General features: G+C 41.8%; 1 protein-coding gene and 1 long non-coding RNA gene across 4 annotated transcripts in view; one reads left to right on the forward strand and one right to left on the reverse strand.

The window, feature by feature from the left end:
- LOC134351804 (uncharacterized) overlaps positions 1–4,094 on the reverse strand; it is a 42,350-nt gene extending 38,256 nt beyond the window's left edge. Inside the window, exons 1-2 of the long non-coding RNA XR_010019256.1 lie at positions 4,048–4,094; positions 178–320 (exon numbers count right to left, since the gene is read on the reverse strand). This is a non-coding gene — a long non-coding RNA (uncharacterized LOC134351804). The remainder of the gene's footprint in view (positions 1–177; positions 321–4,047) is intronic.
- LOC134351802 (sodium-coupled neutral amino acid symporter 1-like) overlaps positions 1–20,368 on the forward strand; it is a 99,959-nt gene that overhangs the window by 46,018 nt on the left and 33,573 nt on the right. For all 3 annotated transcript variants that reach the window (XM_063058501.1, XM_063058504.1, XM_063058502.1), the window contains exons 5-7: positions 7,389–7,462; positions 14,878–14,970; positions 15,593–15,671. In XM_063058501.1, the coding sequence (XP_062914571.1) occupies positions 7,389–7,462; positions 14,878–14,970; positions 15,593–15,671 (246 nt within the window). The remainder of the gene's footprint in view (positions 1–7,388; positions 7,463–14,877; positions 14,971–15,592; positions 15,672–20,368) is intronic.

Genomic DNA, 20,368 nt, shown 5'->3' on the forward strand with positions numbered 1-20,368 from the left:
AAACTGTGCAAATGCAAATCTAAATAATGAAAATAAAATAACAAGATAAAAAGTCCTTAAAGTGAGACCATCGGTTGTGGGAACACCGGAAGTACCATGAGTGTAGGAAACATTTCATGTAGAGGTGCTCAATGGTTGGGGGGGTTTACCCATGATGTACTGGATGGAAGCGAATACCTTTTGTATGATTTCTGTTCATTGGTGAGCGGAAATTGGTGTTCTTATACCAGGTTGTAATGCAGCTAGTCAGTACGCTTTCCAGCACACATCTATAGAAGTTTGCCAAGGTTCTTGACGATGTGTCGAATCTCCGCAGACTCCTGAGGAAGTAGAAACATAGAAACCTAGAAAACATACAGCACAATACAGGCCCTACGGCACACAAAGCTGTGTCAAACATGTCCTTACCTGAGAAATTACCTAGGGTTACCCATAGCCTGCTATTTTTCTGAGCTCCATATACTTGTCCAAGAGTCTCTTAAAAGACCCTATCGTATCCGCCTCCACCACCGTCGCTGGCAGCCTATTCCATGCACTCACCACTCTCTGTGTAAAACAACTTACCCCTGACATCTCCTCTGTACCTACTCCCAAGCACCTTCAAACTGTGCCCACTCGTGCTCGCCATTTGTGCCCTGGGAAAAAGCCTTTGACTATCCACATGATCAGTGCCTCTCATCATCTTATACTCCTCCGTCAGGTCACTCCTCATCCTCTGTCACTCCAGGAAAAAAAGGCCACGTTCACTCAACCTATTCTCAAAAGCCATGCTCCCCAATCCAGGCAACGTCCTTGTAAATCTCCTCTGCACCCTTTCTATGGTTTCTACATCCTTCCTATAGTGAGGCAACCAGAAATGAGCGCAGTACTCCAAGTAGGGTCTGACCAGGGTCCAATGTAGGTGCAACATTACCTCTCGGCTTTGAAACGCAATCCCATGATTGATGAAGGCTAACGCACCATATGCTTTCTTAACCACAGAGTCAACCTGCTCAGCAGCCTTGAGTGTCCTATGGACTCAGACCCCAAGATCCCTCTGATCTTCCACACTGCCAAGAGTCTTACCATTAATACTATATTCTGTCATCATATTTGACCTACCAAAATGAACCACCTCACACTTATCTGGGTTGAATTCCATCTGCCACTTCTCAGCCCAGTTTTGCATCCCGCTGTAACCTCTGACAGCCCTCCACACTATTCACAACACCTCTAACCTCTGTGTCATCAGCAAACTTACTAACTCATCCCTCCACTTCTTCATCCAGGTCATTTATAAAAATCACGAAGAGTAGGGGTCCCAGAACAGATCCCTGAGGCACACCACTGGTGACCGACCTCCATACAGAATATGACCTGTCTACAACCATTCTTTGCCTTCTGTGAGCAAGCCAGTTCTGGATCCACAAAGCAATGTCCTCTTGGATCCCATGCCTCCTTACTTTCTCAATAAGCCTTGCATGGGGTACCTTATCAAATGCCTTGCATATACACTACATCTACTGCTCTACCTTTCAACTTTGCTATTTTTTGTAAATACAAACTTGTTACCATATATTTAATTACTGTTATGATTGGAGAGGATACAGAAGAGTTTTATTAGGATGCTGCCTGGATTAAAGAGCATATGTATAACAAGAAGTTACACAAGCATGGTTTGTTTTCTTAGAGTGGTGGAGGCCGGGGGAGAAGATTTTTAAGATTATGAGAGGCATAGATAGACAGAATCTTTTTCCCCAGAGTTAAAAAGTCTAATATCAGTGGGCATTAATATTCTGGAGTTCTGTTGTTTTAGACATGACAAAGGCGGAGGGGTGGCATTATTAGTCAGGGAAAATGTCACAGCAGTGCTCAGTTCAGTCAGGATAGATTGGAGAACTCACCTAGTGAGGCATTATGCATGGAAATGAGAATTAAAGGTATGACTACATTAATGGGGCCATATTATAGACCACCCAACAGGAACAAATTTGTGGAGAGATTGCAGACTGTTGCAAGAAACATAAGGTTGTTATAGTAGGTGATTTTAATTTTCCACATATTGACTGGGACTCCTATACTGTAAAAGGACAAGATGGGATAGGGTTTGTCAAATGTATTCGGGAAAGTTTCCAAAATCAGTACATAGAATTCCCAATGAGAGAATGTGTGATACTTGATATCCGGTTAGGGAATGAGATAGGACAGGTGACAGAAGCTTGTGTTGGTGAACACTTTGCATCTAGTGATCACAATGCCATGAGTTTCAAAGTAAATAGGCAAAAAAATAAGTTTGGTCTGCAGGTTGAGATGCTAAATTGGAGAAAGGCCAATTTTGATGATATCAGAAAGGATCTGGCAAGTGTGGATTGGGACAGGTTGTTTTCTTGCAAAAGTGGATTTGGAGTAAGCGGGTGGCCTTCAAAAGTGAAATTTTGAGTACAATGCTTGTATGTGCCTGTCATAATAAAAGATAAAGATAACAGGTTAGGGAACCTTGGTTTTCAAGAGGTATTGAGGCCTTGGTTAAGTAAAAAAAGGAGTGAATAACAGGTAAAGACACATAGGAACAAATGTTGTTCCTAGTTGGTGATAGTCAGAGCTATATTATTTGAGACAGCAACAGAGTTAAAGTTTCAGGTCAAAGACTTTTGATGAAACACTTATGAATGGTGAAATTCATAAAAAACCTGCAGAGCTTAAAAATAGCAAATAAAAAGATGTCAAATCTCTCGGTGGGAGAACATTTTGGAGATAGTGATCACAATTCTGTCTCCTTTACATTGCACTGGAGAGGGATAGGAACTGACAAGTTTGGAAACCGTTTAATTGGAGTAAGGGGAAATATGAAGCTATCAGGCTGGAACTTGGAAGCATAAGTTGGGAACAGATGTTCTTAGGGAAATGTACAGCAGAAGTGTGGCAAATGTTCAGGGAATATTTGCGTGGCGTTTTGCATAGGTACATTCCATAGGGAAAGGATGGTAGGGTACAGGAACCATGGTGTACAAAGGTGTTGAAAATCTAGTCAAGAAGAAGAAAAAAGCTTACGAAATTTTCAAAAAACTAGGTAATGATAGAGACCTAGAAGATTATAAGGCTATGGTAATAATCTTTGTGTCATCATTGGGGAAGGGGGAGGTTCTGTAGGCTTGGAGGGTTGCAGATGTTATTCCCTTATTCAAGAAAGGGAATAGAGATAGCCCAGGAAATTATAGACCAGTGAGTCTTATTTCAGTGGTTGGGAAGTTGATGGAAAATATCCTGAGAGGCAGGATTTATGAACATTTGGAGAGGCATAATATGATTAGGAATAGTCAGCATGATTGAATTTTCCCTCTGTACCTTTTTCCAAGCACCTTAAAACTATGCCCCCTCATGTTAGCCATTTTAGTCCTGGGACAAAGCCTCTGACTATCCACACGATCAATGCCTCTCATCATCTTATGCACCTCTATCAGGTCACCTCTCATCCTCCATCGCTCCAAGGATAAAAGTCCAAGTACACCCAACCTATGCTCATAAGGTACACCCTCCAATCCAGGCAATATCCTTGTAAATCTCCTCTGCACCCTTTCTATAGTATTCACATTCTTCCTGTAGTGAGGTGACCAGAACTGAACATAGTACTCCAAGTGAAGTCTAACCAAGTATAACTGTAACCAAGGTGTTATAAAGAGCTTTTAGTTTGGCATCATTTTTTAACAGAAAGCAATTTTTGAGCAAGGTGTTTCACCTTTCGTTGTCACTGGGCTGACAGTGCTGTGATCTGTTGTTGCAGCCAATATCAAAGTGAATGGTTTCTCCTTTGAGTGCAGCATCTGCAGTATCTGTGTTGACATGGCCTCTGTCCTACTTTACAGTAATTTCCAGACCACAGAAATGTTGATATAGTTGTCATGTAACACCTCTGCATTCTTGCATCATTCCGAAGTCATAAAGTATGGAAGCAGGCCATTTGGCCCAGTGCATCCATACTAACCATGAGGCCCATCTAAATCAGTCCTATTTCAACCATATCCCCATTCCCGCAAGATATAGACATTGTGAAAATTTTCGGCTCCTTACCTTTTTTGGCATTAGAGAGGGTGCAGAGAAGGTTCACGAGAATGACCTGGGAATGAACAGGTTAACATATGAGGGTTTGATGGCTCTGGGACTGTACTCACTGCAGTTTAAAAGAATGGGGAGGATCTAATTGAAACTTATCAAATATTGAAAGGCCTGGATAGGGTTGATGTGGAGAGGGTATTTCCTAAAGTGGGGCATAGACTCAGAATAGAAGGATGTCACTTTAGAAGAGAGATGATAATCCTTAATCTGTTGTATGCTTTCACCTGGATTCATTCCAAACCACATTCACTGTTTCTTACTGAAGTGATTCATTCAGGAACAAGAATTCAAATCCTACTACAGTAAATACAGAATTCAAAGTCAAACTAAATCTGTGATCAAAGTATTTACGCTGAGATTCATTTTCTTGTCACATTTATCATTTGGAAAATGTGTAGTTCAGGTGGTTGATGGTTGGGTTGAGTTGTTCTCCAATCTTGGCAATTTACTGGCATACATATCCTCACCATTCGAGGAGACATCATCAGTGTGCTGTTAATTATGGTGTGCTCTCTGCATGCTTGGCCTTTATATATCAATCAGCTGACTGGCTGTCATTACAGAAACTCAATTGTGATGTAGGGAGGAAATCTCACTAATTGGTTGCATGGTGCACTCTATGTATTGCGGTCTGGAATTTTGCCCACATTGGCTCATAAATAGGATTGGAGTCTATATGTCTGTTTACAGAATTGTTCATGGAAAACCATGATTCTAGGAATTCTTTTTGCATGCCATGCACCATGAACATCAACCGGCTATAAAACGGCATGTTTCTACCCATGAAGATCAAGAGGAATGCAAATTGGACTGGGCTTCTGTGAAAGTCATGGCACAAGCAAACATGCAGTGGAACACTCCACCAACATGTTCCTCCTCCAAGTCACACATCACTTGGACTTACAAATATATCAGCATTCCTTCATCTTCATTAGGACTAAATCCCTCTGCAGGAGTATGGCACTGGTCCAAGAAGATGGCCTACCACTACCTTCCCAAGAGCAGTTAGAGATAGGCAATAAATGCTGTACTTATTGGTGATGCCCAAGTCCCAAATAAGAGTTTGGTTCTTGATAGGTATACAAAGTTGAGGGGTATAGATAGGGGAAGTGCAAGCAAGCTTGTTCCACTAGGTTGGGTGAGACTACAACTCGAGGTCATGGGTTAAGACTGAAAGGTGAAATTTTGATGAAGACATGGTGGAACTTTTTGCTTAGAAAGTGGTGAGAGTGTGGAGTGAGTGAGCTGCAGCCCAAGCGATAGATGCAGGGTTGAGTTTTAATATTTAGGAGAAATTTTGATAGGTATATAGATGGGAGGAGAATAAAGGGCGATGGTTCAGGTGCAGGTTGACAGGACTAGGCGTGGACTAGATGGGACAAAGGACCTGTTTCTGTGCTGTAGTGCTCAATGACTATGGTTGTAGATCTCATGAAACCCAGACTGAGCATTGGTGAGTAACTGCCTCTTGATTGCACAGTAAATAGTACTTTCTATTGCTCTCCCAAGGGTAATTATTGTTGTTGATACTTGCTGGCCTTGTTGACATTGTCTCATTCCTATAAATAGATTCTTAAAAAACCTTGACTGCACATTTACAATCAGTAATCATGCATTACAGGAAGGTGTGGCTCTTTCTGATTTTGTTTCTGTTGCTTGTGGCTATCTGTTGAGACTTCTTTGGCACTTCACAAAAATGGTCAAACAACAGCTAGAAAGCTAGTCTTGGCTATTATTTCAGAACCCGTTAAATTCCACCTCAAGCTGGCTGAGGGGAGATCTCTTTAGCATCAAATTTGATCATTTTATGCACCACGAACAAATATTTCCACCCTGGAAGCCATTTGTAAATGAGTTTAGGACTTGAATTTGTTTTGCAAATTTCTGCGTTCTCTAAGGGAGAGGTTTCTAAGTTCATTATAGAACACATTCAAATGAAATACATGTACAATTAATCTTGTGCTTTACAACTTATATGGTGAGGATTTAGATTCAACCTGTTATTTCCATATTTACAGAACATAATGTTGCTTTGAAATTGGTATGATGACTGCCAGCAATTTGTAGGACAGAATATAATCAGGTCATGTGCCTCATTACCCCAGGAGGATATCAGTATTCTCTCTTCATCACAGGAGAGAACCTAATCATCAACTGTAAAGTGCTCTTGGCATTGCTGTACTTGGCTTAGGTGAGGCACCTATCACACAACTGCACTCCAACAGACATCTAATACGTTTCCTAATTTATCTAGGGCTCTAAATGGATCAGGTTCGCAGAATCTCCATGTGCCATCTTCAGAAAATAATCAGAATCTTTGTTAAAGCCTCAAACTGAAGGGTTGTGAATACATTGTAACTTGTCATGCTAACATTGAGCAAGTTGGATATGACTTGTGATGAAAACATTGACTGAGTGCTCTCTATTATATCATCTGAAATTCTTAATAAAGATATATTTTGAAAAAATGGCAATTTAATGGTAAGATCTTATCTGAAAATTATATTATTGTAACTAAAACATCATATATTATCATTAACACAAGAGATTCTGCAGGTGCTGGAAATCCAGAGCAACTTGCACAAAATGCTGGTGGAACTCAGCAGGTCAGGGAAATAAACAGTCAATGTTTTGGGCTCGGACTTGTCATCAGGGCAGGAAAGGAAGGGAGAAGAAGCCAAAATGAGAAGGTGGCAGGGGTGGGGGAGAAGGAGGACAAGCTGAGAAGTGGTAGCTGAAATCAGGTGAGAGGGAAGGTGGATGGGTGGGGAGAGAGAGAATGAAGTGAGAAGTTGAGAAGTGATGGGTCGAACCAGGTGAGGAGGAAGGTGGGTGGGTGGGGAGAGAGAGAATGAAGTGAGAAGTTGAGAGGTGATGGGTGGAACCAGGTGAGGAGGAAGGTGGGTGGATGGGGAGAGGGAGGATGAAGTGAGAAGTTGAGAGGTGATGGGTGAAACCAGTTGAGGAGGAGCAAGGTGGGACTGGGAGGGGGGAATGAAGTGAGATGCTGAGAGTGATGGGTGAAACAAGGTGGGAGTGGGAGGGGGGAATGGAGTAAGAAACTGAGAGGTGATAGTTGAAGCCAGGTAAGGAAGAAGGTAGGAGGTTTGGGGAGAGGTGATGTAAGAAGCTGAGAGGCAATAGGTGGAAAGGGTAAATAGGCTGAAGAAGAAGGAATCTGGTAGGAAATTTTATCAATGTTTTATTTCTAATATAACTTTCTACTGCTTTATGACAATAAGTAAAACAATGTTGCTTTTTTCAACAGAATTACGGTTCATTTTAATTTTTTTCAGAGTCCTATTAATTGTCATTGCTCTGATGTCACTATATTCAATTCACCTTTTGCTCCAAGTTTCAGATGAAGCAGGTAAGTTAGCACGCTCTCTTTCCAAAGCACCTGAATTCTTTGTCAAATTATCGAGTCATTTTAATGCTCCACATCTGGGGAAATAAACAACAAACTAATGTTATTTCTGCATTTGAAACTAGAAAGTTGGTTTTGGTAGTCATGTTCACATTATATGTGCATTCTATCTTCAACTATATCTGTAGTGGTCTTCCTATATTATCTGGACATCGTTTTTCCACAGAAGAGATGAATGTACAGAAATAACTACACAATTTTAACAAAATCAAGCAGTTAAATTTACCTGTGAAATAAAGAAAAAATGCAAAACAAAACGGAAAATTGAGAAATAATTTGCTTAGAAACATAGAAAACCTACAGCACAATACAGGCCCTAAGGCCCACAAAGTTGTGTTGAACATGTCACTACCTTAGAAATTACTATGCTTACCTATAGCCCTCTATTTTTCTAAGCTCCATGTACCTATCCAAAAGTCCCTTAAAAGACCCTATCGTATCTGCCTCCACCACCTTTGCTGGCAGCCTATTCCACACACTCACCACTCTGAGTAAAAAACTTACCCCGACATCTCCTCTGTACCATCTCCCCAGCAGCTTAAACCTGTGTCCTTGTGTGGCAACCATTTCAGCCCTGGAAAAAAGCCTCTAACTATCCACACAATCAATACCTCTCTTCATCTTATACACCTCTATCAGGTCACCTCTCATCCTCCGTCACTCCAAGGAAAAAAGGCCGAGTTCACTCAACCTATTCTCATAAGGTATGCTCCCCAATCCAGGCAACATCCTTGTAAATCTCCTCTGCACCCTTTCTATGGCTTCCACATCCTTCCTAGAGTGAGATTAGATTATGAGAACACTCAGTCCTCATTTATCATCATTTAGGACTGCATGCATGCATTAAGAAATGACACAATGTTCCTCCAGAGTGATATCACAGAAAAACGGGACAAACCAAAGACTAACACTGACAGAACCACATAATCATAACATATAGTTATAGCAGTGCAAAGCAATACCATAATTTGATAAAGAATAGACCATGGGCATGGTAAAAAAAAGTCTCAAAGACCCCATCGACTCCCGAGTCCCCAGTAGCAGGCGGCAAAGGGAGAAACTCCCTGCCATAAACCTCTAGGCACTGACAACTGCGGATGCATTGGAAGCAGCTGACCACTGCCGACACTTGAGTCTATCCGTCCGAAAATTTCGAGCCTCTGACCAGCCTCCCGAGCGCTATCCTCTGCCGAGCGCCTTTGACCTCGTCCCAGCCACCGAAACAAGCAAAGCTGAGGATTCGGGGCCTTCCCCTCCGGAGATTCCGGACCACACAGTAGCAGCGGCAGCGAAGTGGGCATTTCAGAAGTTTCTCCAGATGTTCCTCCGTACTCTCACATCTGCCTCCATCAAATCAGAATTGTGCACGGTACCTACTTGACAAATAACAGACATCACCACTGGAGTGGCCGCGCGCACTATGTCGCACCGCCATCTTTTCCTCCTCCCTTGACCAGAACTGAGCACAGTACTCCAAGTGGGGTCTGACCAGGGTCCTATATAGTTCCAACATTACCTCTCGGTACCAAAATTCAATTCAACAATTGATGAAGGCCAATACACCATATGCCTTCTAAACCACAGAGTCAACCTGCGCAGCTGCTTTGAGCGTCCTATTGATTCAGACACCAAGATCCCTCTAATCCTCCACACTGCCAAGAGTCTTACCATAAATACTATATTCTGCCATCATATTTGACCTACCAAAATGAACCACTTAACACTTATCTGGGTTGAACTCCGTCTGCCACTTCTCAGCCCAGTTTTGCATCCTATCAATGTCCCGCTGTAATCCCTGACAGCCCTCCACACTATCCACAACACCTCCAACCTTTGTGTCATCAGCAAACTTACTAATCTATCCCTCCACTTCCTCATCCAGGTCATTTATAAAAATCACAAAGAGTAAGGGTCCCAGAACAGATCCCCGAGGCACCCCACTGGTCACCGACCTCCATGCAGGATATGACCTGTCTACAATCACTCTTTTCCTTCCGTGGCAAGCCAGTTCTGGATCCACAAAGCAATGTCCTCTTGGATCCCATGCCTCCTTACTTTCTCAATAAGCCTTGCATGGGGTACCTTATCAAATGCCTTGCTGAAATCCATATACCCTACATCTACTGCTCTTCCTTCATCAATGTGTTTAGTCACATCCTCAAAAAATTCAATCAGGCTCGTAAGGCACAACTTGCCCTTGACAAAGCCATGCTGACTATTCCTAATCATATTATACCTCTCCAAATGTTCATAAATCCTGCCTCTTAGGATCTTCTCAATCAACTTACCAACCACTGAAGTAAGACTCACTGGTCTATAATTTCCTGGGCTACCTCTACTCCTTTTCTTGAATAAAGGAACAACAAATCCAATCCTCGCAAACCTCCAATCCTCTGGAACCTCTCCCGTCCCCATTGATGAGCAAAGATCATCGCCAGAGGCTCAGCAATCTCCTCCCTCGCCTTCCACAGTGGCCTGGGGGTACATCTCATCCGGTCCTGGCGACTTATTCAACTCAATGCTTTCCAAAAGCTCCAGCACATCCCCTTTCTTAATATCTACATGCCAAAGCTTTTCAGTCTGCTGAAAGTCATCAGTACAATCACCAAGATCCTTTTCCATAGTGAATACTGATGTAAAGTATTCATTAAGTACCTCTGCTTTTTCCTCTGGTTCCATACACACTTTCCCACTGTCACACTTGATAGGTCCTATTCTTTCATGTCTTATCCTCTTGTTCTTGACGTACTTGTAGAATGCCTTGGAGTTTTCTTTAATCCTGCCCGCCAAGGCCTCTCTTAATTTCCTTCTTAAGATCCTAGATCTATAACATTACCTAGCTCTCTGAACCTTTTGTAAACTTTTCTTTTCTTCTTGACTAGATTTATTACAGCCTTTGTTTTAACATGGCAGACAAAAATGTCATCGCAATAGCTGGGGTATTTGATTTAACATAAGCACAAGAGATTCTGTAGATGCTGGAAATTCGGAGCAACACATGCAAAATGCTGGAGGAACTCAGCAGGTGAGGCAGCGTCTATGAAAAGGAATAAATATTTGATATTTTGGATCAAGACACCTCATTAGGACTGGAAAGGAAAGGGAAAAAATAAGAAGGTGGGTGAGAGCAAGGAGTACAAGCTGGAAGGTGATCGGTGACGCAAAGTGGATAGAGGAGGGGGATGATGTGAGAAGCTGGGAGGTGATAGGTGGGCAAGGTATTAAGTTAGTGAATATCAATAACCATGAAGTCCATAAGACAATGGAGCAGATTTGGGCCTTTGGCCCATCGAGTCTGCTCCACCATATCATCATGATTGATCCATTTTCCTCTCACTGCCTCCATCTCCTGCCTTCATCCTGTAACCTTCCAAGCCCTAACTAACCAAGAATCTACCAATCTCTGTGTTAAATACACTCAGTGATGTGGCCTTCACAACTGTCTGTGGCAATGAATTCAGCATTACATCAGCAGTACATCCTTGTTTTTATATTCTAGTCCTCTCAAAATGAATGCTAACATTGCATTTGCCTTCCTCACCACCGACTCAACCTGCAAGTTAACCTTCAGGGAATCCTGCATGTGGGCTCCCAAGTCCCTTTGCACCTCAGGTTTTTGAATTTTTTCTCTGTTTAGAAAATAGTCCATGCTTTTATTCCTTCTAGCAGGGTTCATGTCCATATACTCCCCTATACTGTATTCCATCTGCCATTTCTTTGCCCATTCTCCTAATATGTCTAAGTCCTTCTGCAGCATCTCTGCTTCCTGAAGAGTATTTGTCCCTACACCTATCTCATATCATTTGCAAACTTGGCCACAAAGTCATCCATTCGGTTATCCAAGTAATTGACATACGATGTAAAAAGAAGCAGCCCCAATACTGACTCTTGCGCAACACCGCTAGTCACCAGCAGCCAATCAGAAAAGACTCCCTTTATTCCCACTCTTTTCCCTCTGCCAATCAGCCAATGCTCTCTACATGCTAGTAGCTTTCCTGTAATACCACAGTCTCCTATTTTGTCCTCGTATGGAATTTTGTCAAAGGTTTTTTGAAAATTCAGGTAAACAATTTTCACTGCTTCTCCTTTGTCTATCCTGTTTGTTATATCCTCAAAGAATTCCATCAAATTTGTCAGGCAAGATTCTCCCTTTAGGAAACCAAGCTGCCTTTGGCCCATTTTATCATGTGCCTCCAAGCACTTCAAAACCCCACTGTTAACAATTGGCTCCTCCATCTTCCCAACCACTGAGGTCAGGTTAACTGGCCTATAATTTCCATTCTCTGCCTCTCTCCTTTATTGAAGAGTGGAGTGACATTTGCAATTTTCCAGTCCTCCAGAACCATACTAGAATCTAGTAATTGTTGAAAGATCATTACTAATGTCTCCACGATCTCCTCAGTTACTTCTTTTCGAACCCTGGGGTGTAGTCCATCTGGTTCAGGTGACTTACCTACCTTCAAACCTTTCAACTTCCAAGGCACCTTCTCCCTAGTAATAGGAACTGCACTCACTTCTCCCCTGACACTCTCGAATATCCATTATGCTGCCTGTGTCTTCCACAGTGAAGACTGATGCAAAATACTTATTCAGTTCATCCATTTCCTTGTCCCCATTACTACCTCTTCAGTGTCATTTTCCAGCAGTCTGGTATCTACTCTCACCTCTCTTACTCTTTATAAATCTGAAAAAAACTTTAGATATCCTCTTTAATATTATCGGCTAGCTTACCTTCATATTTCATCTTTTTCTCCTCATGGCTTTTTAAAAGTTGCTTTCCGTTGGTTTTTAAAATCTTACCAATCCTCGAACTTCTCGCTAATTTTTGCATTTATATTGACTTTGACTTCCTTTGTCAGCCATGGTTGTGTCATCCTGCCTTCTTTGGGATGTATCTATTCTGTTTCTTCTGAATTGTCCCCAGAAACTCCAGCCATTTCTGTGGTGCTGTCATTCCTGCTAGCGTCCCCTTCTAATCAGCTTTGGCCAGCTCCTCTCATGCCTCTGTAAATCCCTTTACTGCACTGTAATACTGATACATCAGATTTTAGGTGCTCCTCCTCAAACTGCAGCGTGAATTCTATTATATTATGTTCACTGATACCTAAGGGTTCCTTTACCTTGAGCTCCCTAATCAAATCTGGGGCATTACATAACATGCAATCCAGAATTGCCATTTCCTAGTGGGCTGAACCACAAGCTGCTATAAAAATCCCTCTCATAGGCATTCTACAAAATCCCTGTCTTGGAATTCAGCACCAGCCTGATTTTCCTAATCTACTTGCATATTGAAATCTCCATGAATATTGTAACATTGCCCTTTGACATGCATTTTCTATCTCCTGTTGTAATTTGTAGCCACATCATTGCTACTGTTTCAAGGCCTGCATGTGACTCCCATCAGGGTCTTTATACCATTGTAGCTCCTTAACTCTACTCACAAGATTTTATATCTTGCGGTGCTCGGTCACCTCTTTGTAAAGATTTGATTTTTTTTTAACCAACAGAGCCACACCACCCCCTCTGCCTACCTGCCTGTCCTTTTGATACAATGTGTATCCTTGGATGTTAAGCTCCCATCTATAATCTTCTTTCAGCCTTAACTCAGTGATGCCCAGGATGTCATACTGCCAATCTCATCTACCTTATTTTGTATGTTGTGTGCATAACACCTTCAGTCCTGCATTAATCATCATTTTCAGTTTGGTCCCCTAAATGACCACAACTCATTCCACTGACTGAATTTTTGCCCTGTCATTCCTGACAGTCTCACTACATACTGCTTCTGCTTGTAAACCAACTAGCCCATCCTCAGCCCTATCACTCAGCTTCCCATCCCCCTGGTAAATCAATTTAAACCCTCCCAAACAGTTCTAGAAAAGCTGCCCAGAAGGATATTGGGTTCAGGAGTAACCCGTCCCTTTTCTACAGGTCATACTGTACCTTCCCCAGAAGAGATCCCAGTGATGCAGATATCTGAAGCCTTACTGCTGTACTAGTCCCTCAGCCATGCATTCACTTGCCAAATCATTCTATATGTAACTTCAGATGCTTGATTATTTTATTAAGTAGTTCAAGGACCAATCGAGGATGAATTTTTGAAAAATCCTCTACTTTTGAACAAATAATGAAATATGGCTGTGAACAGGACCAGCTTTATTTAATTTAAAACCTATTAATTACATTTTTTCAAACCTTTAGTTTTTCTTTATACTTTGCCTGCAACTTGCTTGGAAAAGCTGAATCCAGATCAATAACCCAGGAAAAATACCCTTTCAATGCAGTCCTCAGATTTTAACTCAGTGACCACTTCATTAGGTACACCTGTACACCTGCTCGTTAATGCAAGTATCAAATCAGCCAATCATGTGGCAGCAACTCAATGTATAAAACCATGCAGGCATGGTCAAGTAGTTCAGTTGTTGTTCAGACCAAACATCAGAATGGGAAAAAGTGTGATCTAAGTGACTTTGACTGTGGAATGATTGTTGGTGCCAGACAGGGTGGTTTGAGTATCTCAGAAACTACTGATCTCCTGGGATTTTCAAATACAACAGTCTCTAGAGTTTACAGAGAATGGTGCAAAAAACAAAATACATCAAGCAAGCAGCAGTTCTGTGGGCAAAAGTGCCTTATATATGAGAGACGCAGTCGACGTTTCAGGGTCTCGGCCTGAAACGTCGACTGCGCCTCTTCCTATAGATGCTGCTTGGCCTGCTGCGTTCACCAGCAACTTTGATGTATGTTGCTTGAATTTCCAGCATCTGCAGAATTCCTGTTGTTTATATATGAGAGAGTCAGAGGAGAATGAACGGGCTGATTCAAGCCGGCATGAAGGTGACAGTAACTCAGATAACCACACGGTACAACAGTGGTGTGCAGAAGAACATCTCTGAATGTACAACTCATCAAATCTTGAAGTGGATGGGCTATAGCAGCTGAAGACCATGAACATACAGTACAGGAGGTACCTAATAAAGTTACCACTGAATGAAGGTGAAGAAAGTTTAAGATCAAACCATTGAATTGAAAGCCAGGAACATGGACATGAACTACACAACACCACTTAGCAAGTAAACAGACAACCAAGTGTTAAAATTGAGCTGATTTAATGACGTGTTATATTTTTCCAGGCAATTGAGGGTATCTATTTGTTTTCTAAAATTGTACAGAGACTCCATTTCCATGAATAATGATGAAATTGGTAATATTCCATTAGTGAAGATGTATGTGTAAATGAAAAAGTGCGGCAAATCAATCAACAATTTCACAGCATTTTAAGCAGAGAAAATACGTGAACATGTTGAAGTTTTAAATTGAAAGATGAATGTATTTGTAAAACTTTTTTCTGTATTTAGGTTCAATGGTTTATGAAACACTGGGTCAGCTAGCATTTGGGAAGCCAGGGAAATACGCAGTTTTTGGATCAACGTCTTTGCAGAACTTTGGAGGTAATGTGTACTGAATTAAGATCATTATTGTTTCAAGTGTAAAATTTGTTTTCAATTGATTAGTTTTGTTTGGAGCCCAGGCTATGGAAAGCATTCCTCCAGCACTTTGTGTATGTTGCTCTCTATTTTGCAGGTGCATTTCTGACAAAGGTCACGGAATTAAATACTGACTTACAATTTCCTTGATACAACATTGAACATTTGTGCTATTGGTTGTGATAAGTCTGTAACAAGCAGAATGAATCCGAATCTGAATCAGAGTTATTATCACTGACATATGTTGTGAAATTTGTTGTTTTGTGCAGTGGTACAGTTTAATACATAAAAAGTTACAACGTATAATAACAATGAATAAATAGTAAAAAAGAGAGCAAATCATGTTCATGGGTTCATGGACTGATACACAATACTTCTGTGAATGCCACTTTTAATTTCCAGTAATGCTGGCTTGATCATGCTTTGCTGATGACTATACTACTCTAGTGATCAGCAACTCATTGTGAGCAGTTTCACAAAGAATCACTGAGAACGTCATTTACATTGAGTGGTATTCTTGAAAGAAGTCAGTATATTTGTTCAGAGGAAATGAATGAATGTTAAAGTGGTTTTCTCTTTATTTTAGCTATCCTGAGTTATCTGTTAATTGTCAAGAATCAACTGCCAAATGTCATCCATTCATTTATAGCCGGAGAAAGTCATGAGTAAGTATAATTATTTTGTAAAAATTTATGTCCATAACTGACAGATTCTAGAATCTTCATCACTAATATTATGGGACAAATTAGAATCTAGATTGTTCAAACCATTAACAGAAAGGTGCAGATGTGGGAAATCCAGAGAAACACACACAAAACGCTGGAGGAACTCAGAAGGTCAGGCAGAACCTATGGAAATGAATAAACAATCAATGTTTTGGGCTGAGACCCTTCATCAGGACTCATAAAGAAGGGTCTCAGCCTCAAACTTTGACTGCTTACTACTTTCCAGATGTACTGCCTGACCTTCTGACTTCCTCCAGCATTTTGTACACATTTATTATTTATGTATTTAGAGAAACAGCTTGGAACAGGCCCTTCAGGTCCAACGAGCCTCACAGCAATTCACCCATTTAACACTAGCCTAATCACAGGTTAATTTACAATGACAAATCAACCAGTATGTCTATGGACTGTGGAAGGGAACTAGAGCACCCAGAGGAAACCTATGCAGTACAAGCTCCTGACAGATGGTGCTGGAATTGACCTCTGAACTCCAGAACACTCTAAGCCGTAATAGCGACTTGCTAACCACCAAGTTGCCATGTTGTTCAAATCATTCCAGGGATTTCGTTTGTAACTTATTTGACAAATAAATTAACATAGATATTTGACAATATGAAATGAAACCCTAATAACTGTAAGTTCCAATTTTGTTCACATTTTATATTCAAGAAATGGAGTAGATTTTCTTCTGTGCAAAATGATACAGCATCATCAAACATTTCTACTTCAAGATTTATCTTTTAAAATTTATCTATGCAATTCTTCAGCATGATAAAGCACAAGGGTTTTCCTCCATGTGAACTGACCACTTTAGTTCCACGCCTACCACCCCACCAGCCTCTGTGTCCAGCACGTAATTCTCTGTAACTTGTGCCATTTACCACCAAGCACATCTTTCCCCCCCACTTTCTACTTTCCACAGGGATCGCTCCCTATGCGACTCACTTGTCCATTCGATCCTCCCCACTGATTTTCCTGCTAGCACTTATCCTTGCAAGCGGAACAAGTGCTACACCTGCTCTCACACCTCCTGCCTCACCACCATTCAGGGCCCTAAACAGCCCTTCCAGGTAAGGCAACACTTCACCTGTGAGTCTGCTGGGGTTATTTACTGTGTCTACATTATTTAATGTAGATTGGGAGACTACTTAGCCGAGCACCTACGCTCCATCCACCAGAAAAAGTGAGATCTCCCAGTGGCCACACATTTTATTTCCACTCCCCATTTCCATTTTAATATGTCAGTCCATGGCCCCTTCTGTTGTTGCAATGAGGCCACACTCAGGTTGGAGGAGCAACACCTTATTCCGCCTGGGTAGCCTCCAATCTGATAGCATAAACACTGATTTTTCAAACTGCCAGTAATGCCCCCCCCCCCACTTCACCATTCCCCAAGCCATTTTGCCCCCTCTCACCATATCTCCTTACCTGCCCATCAGAAGTCATGGAGGGATGGTCTACTGAGTCAGTGTGGGTGGAAGTCAGAAACAGGAAAGGGGCAATGACCCTACTGGATGTTTTTTTTATAACCCCCCCCCCCCCATAGTAACAGGGATATTGAGGAGCAGATAGGGAGGCAGACTCTGGAATGGTGTAATAATAATAGGGTTGTTGTAATGGGAGATTTTAACTTTCCTAATATTGATTGGTATCTCCTTAGTGCAAGGGATTTAAATCAGGTGGAGTGTGTTAGGTGTGTACAGGAAGGTTTCCTGATGCAATATGTAGATTAGCCAACTAGAGGAGATGCTGTACTTGATCTGGTATTGAGAAATGAACCTGGTCAGGTATCAGATCTCTCGGTGGGAGAGCATTTTGGTGGTAATGACCACAATTCTATCATCTTCACCATAGTGCTAGAGGGATAGGAGCAGACAATTTGGGACAACATTTAATTGGGGTAGGGGAAAATATGATGCTATTAGGCAGGAACTTGGGAGCAGATGTTCTTAGGGAAATGCCCAGCAGAAATGTGGCAAATGCTCAGGGAATACTTGCATGGAGTTCTGCATAGGTATGTTCCTTGAGGCAGGGAAATGATGGTAGGGTTAAAGAACCAAAGTGTACAAAGTGTGCAGAAAATCTAGCTAAGAAGAAAAGCTTATGAAAGGTTCAAGAATTAGGTACTGTAAGAGCTCTAGAAAATTACAAAGTTGCTAGGAAGGAGCTTCAGGATGGAATTAGGAGAGCCAGAAGGGGCCATGAGAAGGCCTTGGCGAGCAACATTAAGGAAAACCCCAAAGCATTCTACAGTATGTGAAGAGCAAGAGGATAAGCCGTGTGAGAATAGGACCAATCAGGTGTGATAGTGGAAACGTGCATGGAGTCAGAGGAGGTAGAAGAGGTACTTAATGAATACTTTGTTTTAGTATTCACCAGGGAAAAAGAACTTGGCAATTAGATTAGATTATGAGGACACGCAATCCTCTTTTATTGTCATTTAGTAATGCATGCAATTGTAGGGATGACTTACAGTGGACTGAAACGCTTGAGCATATAGACATTAAGAAAGAGGATGTGCTGGAGCTTTTGGAAAATAATAAATTAGATAAGTCACTGGGACTGGATGAGGTATACCCCAGGCTACTGTGGGAAGCGAGGGAGGAGATTGCTGAGCCTTTTGTGATGATTTTTGCATCATCAATAGGGACAGGAGAAGTACTGGAGGACTGGAGGGTTGCAAATGTTGTTCCCTTGCTCAAGAAAGGGAATAGAGATAACCCAGGAAATTATAGACCAGTGAGTCTGACTTCAGTGGTGGGCAAGTTGTTGGGGAAGATCCTGAGAGGCAGAATCTATGAGCATTTGGAGAGACATAATCTGATTAGGGATAGTCAGCACGACTCTGTCAAGGGCAGATCATGCCTTCTGAGCCTGACTGAATTCTTTGAGTATGTAACAAAACACAATGATGAAGGTAGAGCAGTGGATATAGCGTATATGGATTTCAGTAAGGTATTTGATGAGGTTCCCCATGCAAAGCTCCTTCAGAAAGTAAGGAGACACAGGATCCAAGGAGATGTTGCTTTGTGGATCCAGAATTGGCTTGCCAACAGAAGGCAAAGGGTGGTTGTAGATGGTTTGTCTTCTGCATGGAAGTCGGTGACCAATGGTGTTCCATAGGGATCTGCTCTGGGACCCCTCCTCTTTGTGATATTTATAAAAGACCTATATGAAGAAGTCAAAGGGTGGGTTAGTAAATTTGTTGATGACACAAAGGTTGGGGGTGTGTGGATAGTCTGGAAGGTTGTCAGAGGTTACAGCGGGACAGCGATAGGATGTAGAAATGGGCTGAGAAGTGTCAGGTGGAGTTCAACCCAGATAAGTGTGAAGTGGTTAATTTTGTTAGGTCCAATTTGAAGACAGAATATAATATAAATGGTAAGACTCTTGGCAGTGTGGAGGATCTGTGAAGTCTTGGGGTCTGTGTCGATAGGACACTCAAAGCTGTTACGCAGGTTGACAGTGTTGTTACGAAGGCATATGGTGTGTTGGCATTCATCAACTGTGGGATTAAGTTCAAGAGCTGTGAGGTAATGTTACAGCTATATAAGACCTTGGTCAGACCCCACTTGCAGTACTGTGTTCAGTTCTGGTCACCTCACTACAGGAAGGATGTGGATACTATAGAGAGAGTGCAGAGGAGATTTACAAGGATTGTGCCTGGATTGGGGAGCATGCCTTACGAGAATAGGCCTTTTCTCCTTGGAGTGAAGTAGGATGAGAGGTGACCTGATAGAGGTGTATAAGATGATGAGGGGCATTGATCGTGTGGGTAGTCAGAGGCTTTTTCCCAGGGCTGAAGTGGCTGATGCAAGGGGCATAGTTTTAAGGTGCTTGGAAATAGGTACCGAGGGGATGTTGGGGATAAGTTTTCACACAGAGTGGTGGATGCATGGAATACACTGCTGGCAGTGGTAGTGGAAGCAGACACAATAGGGTCTTTTAAGAGCCTCTAAGATACAGTAGGTACACGGAGCTTAGAAAAATAGAGTACTATGCACTAGGGAATTTCTAGGCAGTTTCTAGTGCAGGTTACATGGTCAGCACAACATTGTGTGCTGAAGGGCCTGTAATGTGCTGTAGATTTAACCAATTTCCCCCGGAATCAATAAAGTATGACTATGACTATGACTAGATTTGATTGGGTGGTAAATTGGATTAGTAAGTATGCAGGTGATACTCAGATAGGTGGTGTTGTGGATGATGAAGTAGGTTTTCAAAGCTTGCAGAGAGATTTTGGCTAGTTAGAAGAGTGGGCTGAAAGATGGCAGATGGAGTTTAATGCTGAAAAATGTGAGGTGCTACATTTTGGTAGGATTAATCAAAATAGGACATACATAGTAAATGGTAGGGCATTGAAGAATGCTGTAGAACAGAGGGATCTAGGAATAATGGTGCATAGTTCCCTGAAGGTGGAATCTCATGTGGATAGGGTGGTGAAGAAAGCTTTTGGTATGCTGGCCTTTATTAATCAGAGCATTGAGTATAGGAGTTGGGATGTAATGTTGAAATTGTATAAAGCATTGGTAAGGCCAAATTTGGAGTATTGTGTACAGTTCTGGTCACCGAATTATAGGAAAGATGCCAATAAAATTGAGAGAGTACAGAGGAGGTTTACTAAAATGTTGCCTGGT

Source organism: Mobula hypostoma, chromosome 9, assembly GCF_963921235.1.
Source record: "Mobula hypostoma chromosome 9, sMobHyp1.1, whole genome shotgun sequence".
Lineage (NCBI taxonomy): Eukaryota > Metazoa > Chordata > Chondrichthyes > Myliobatiformes > Myliobatidae > Mobula > Mobula hypostoma.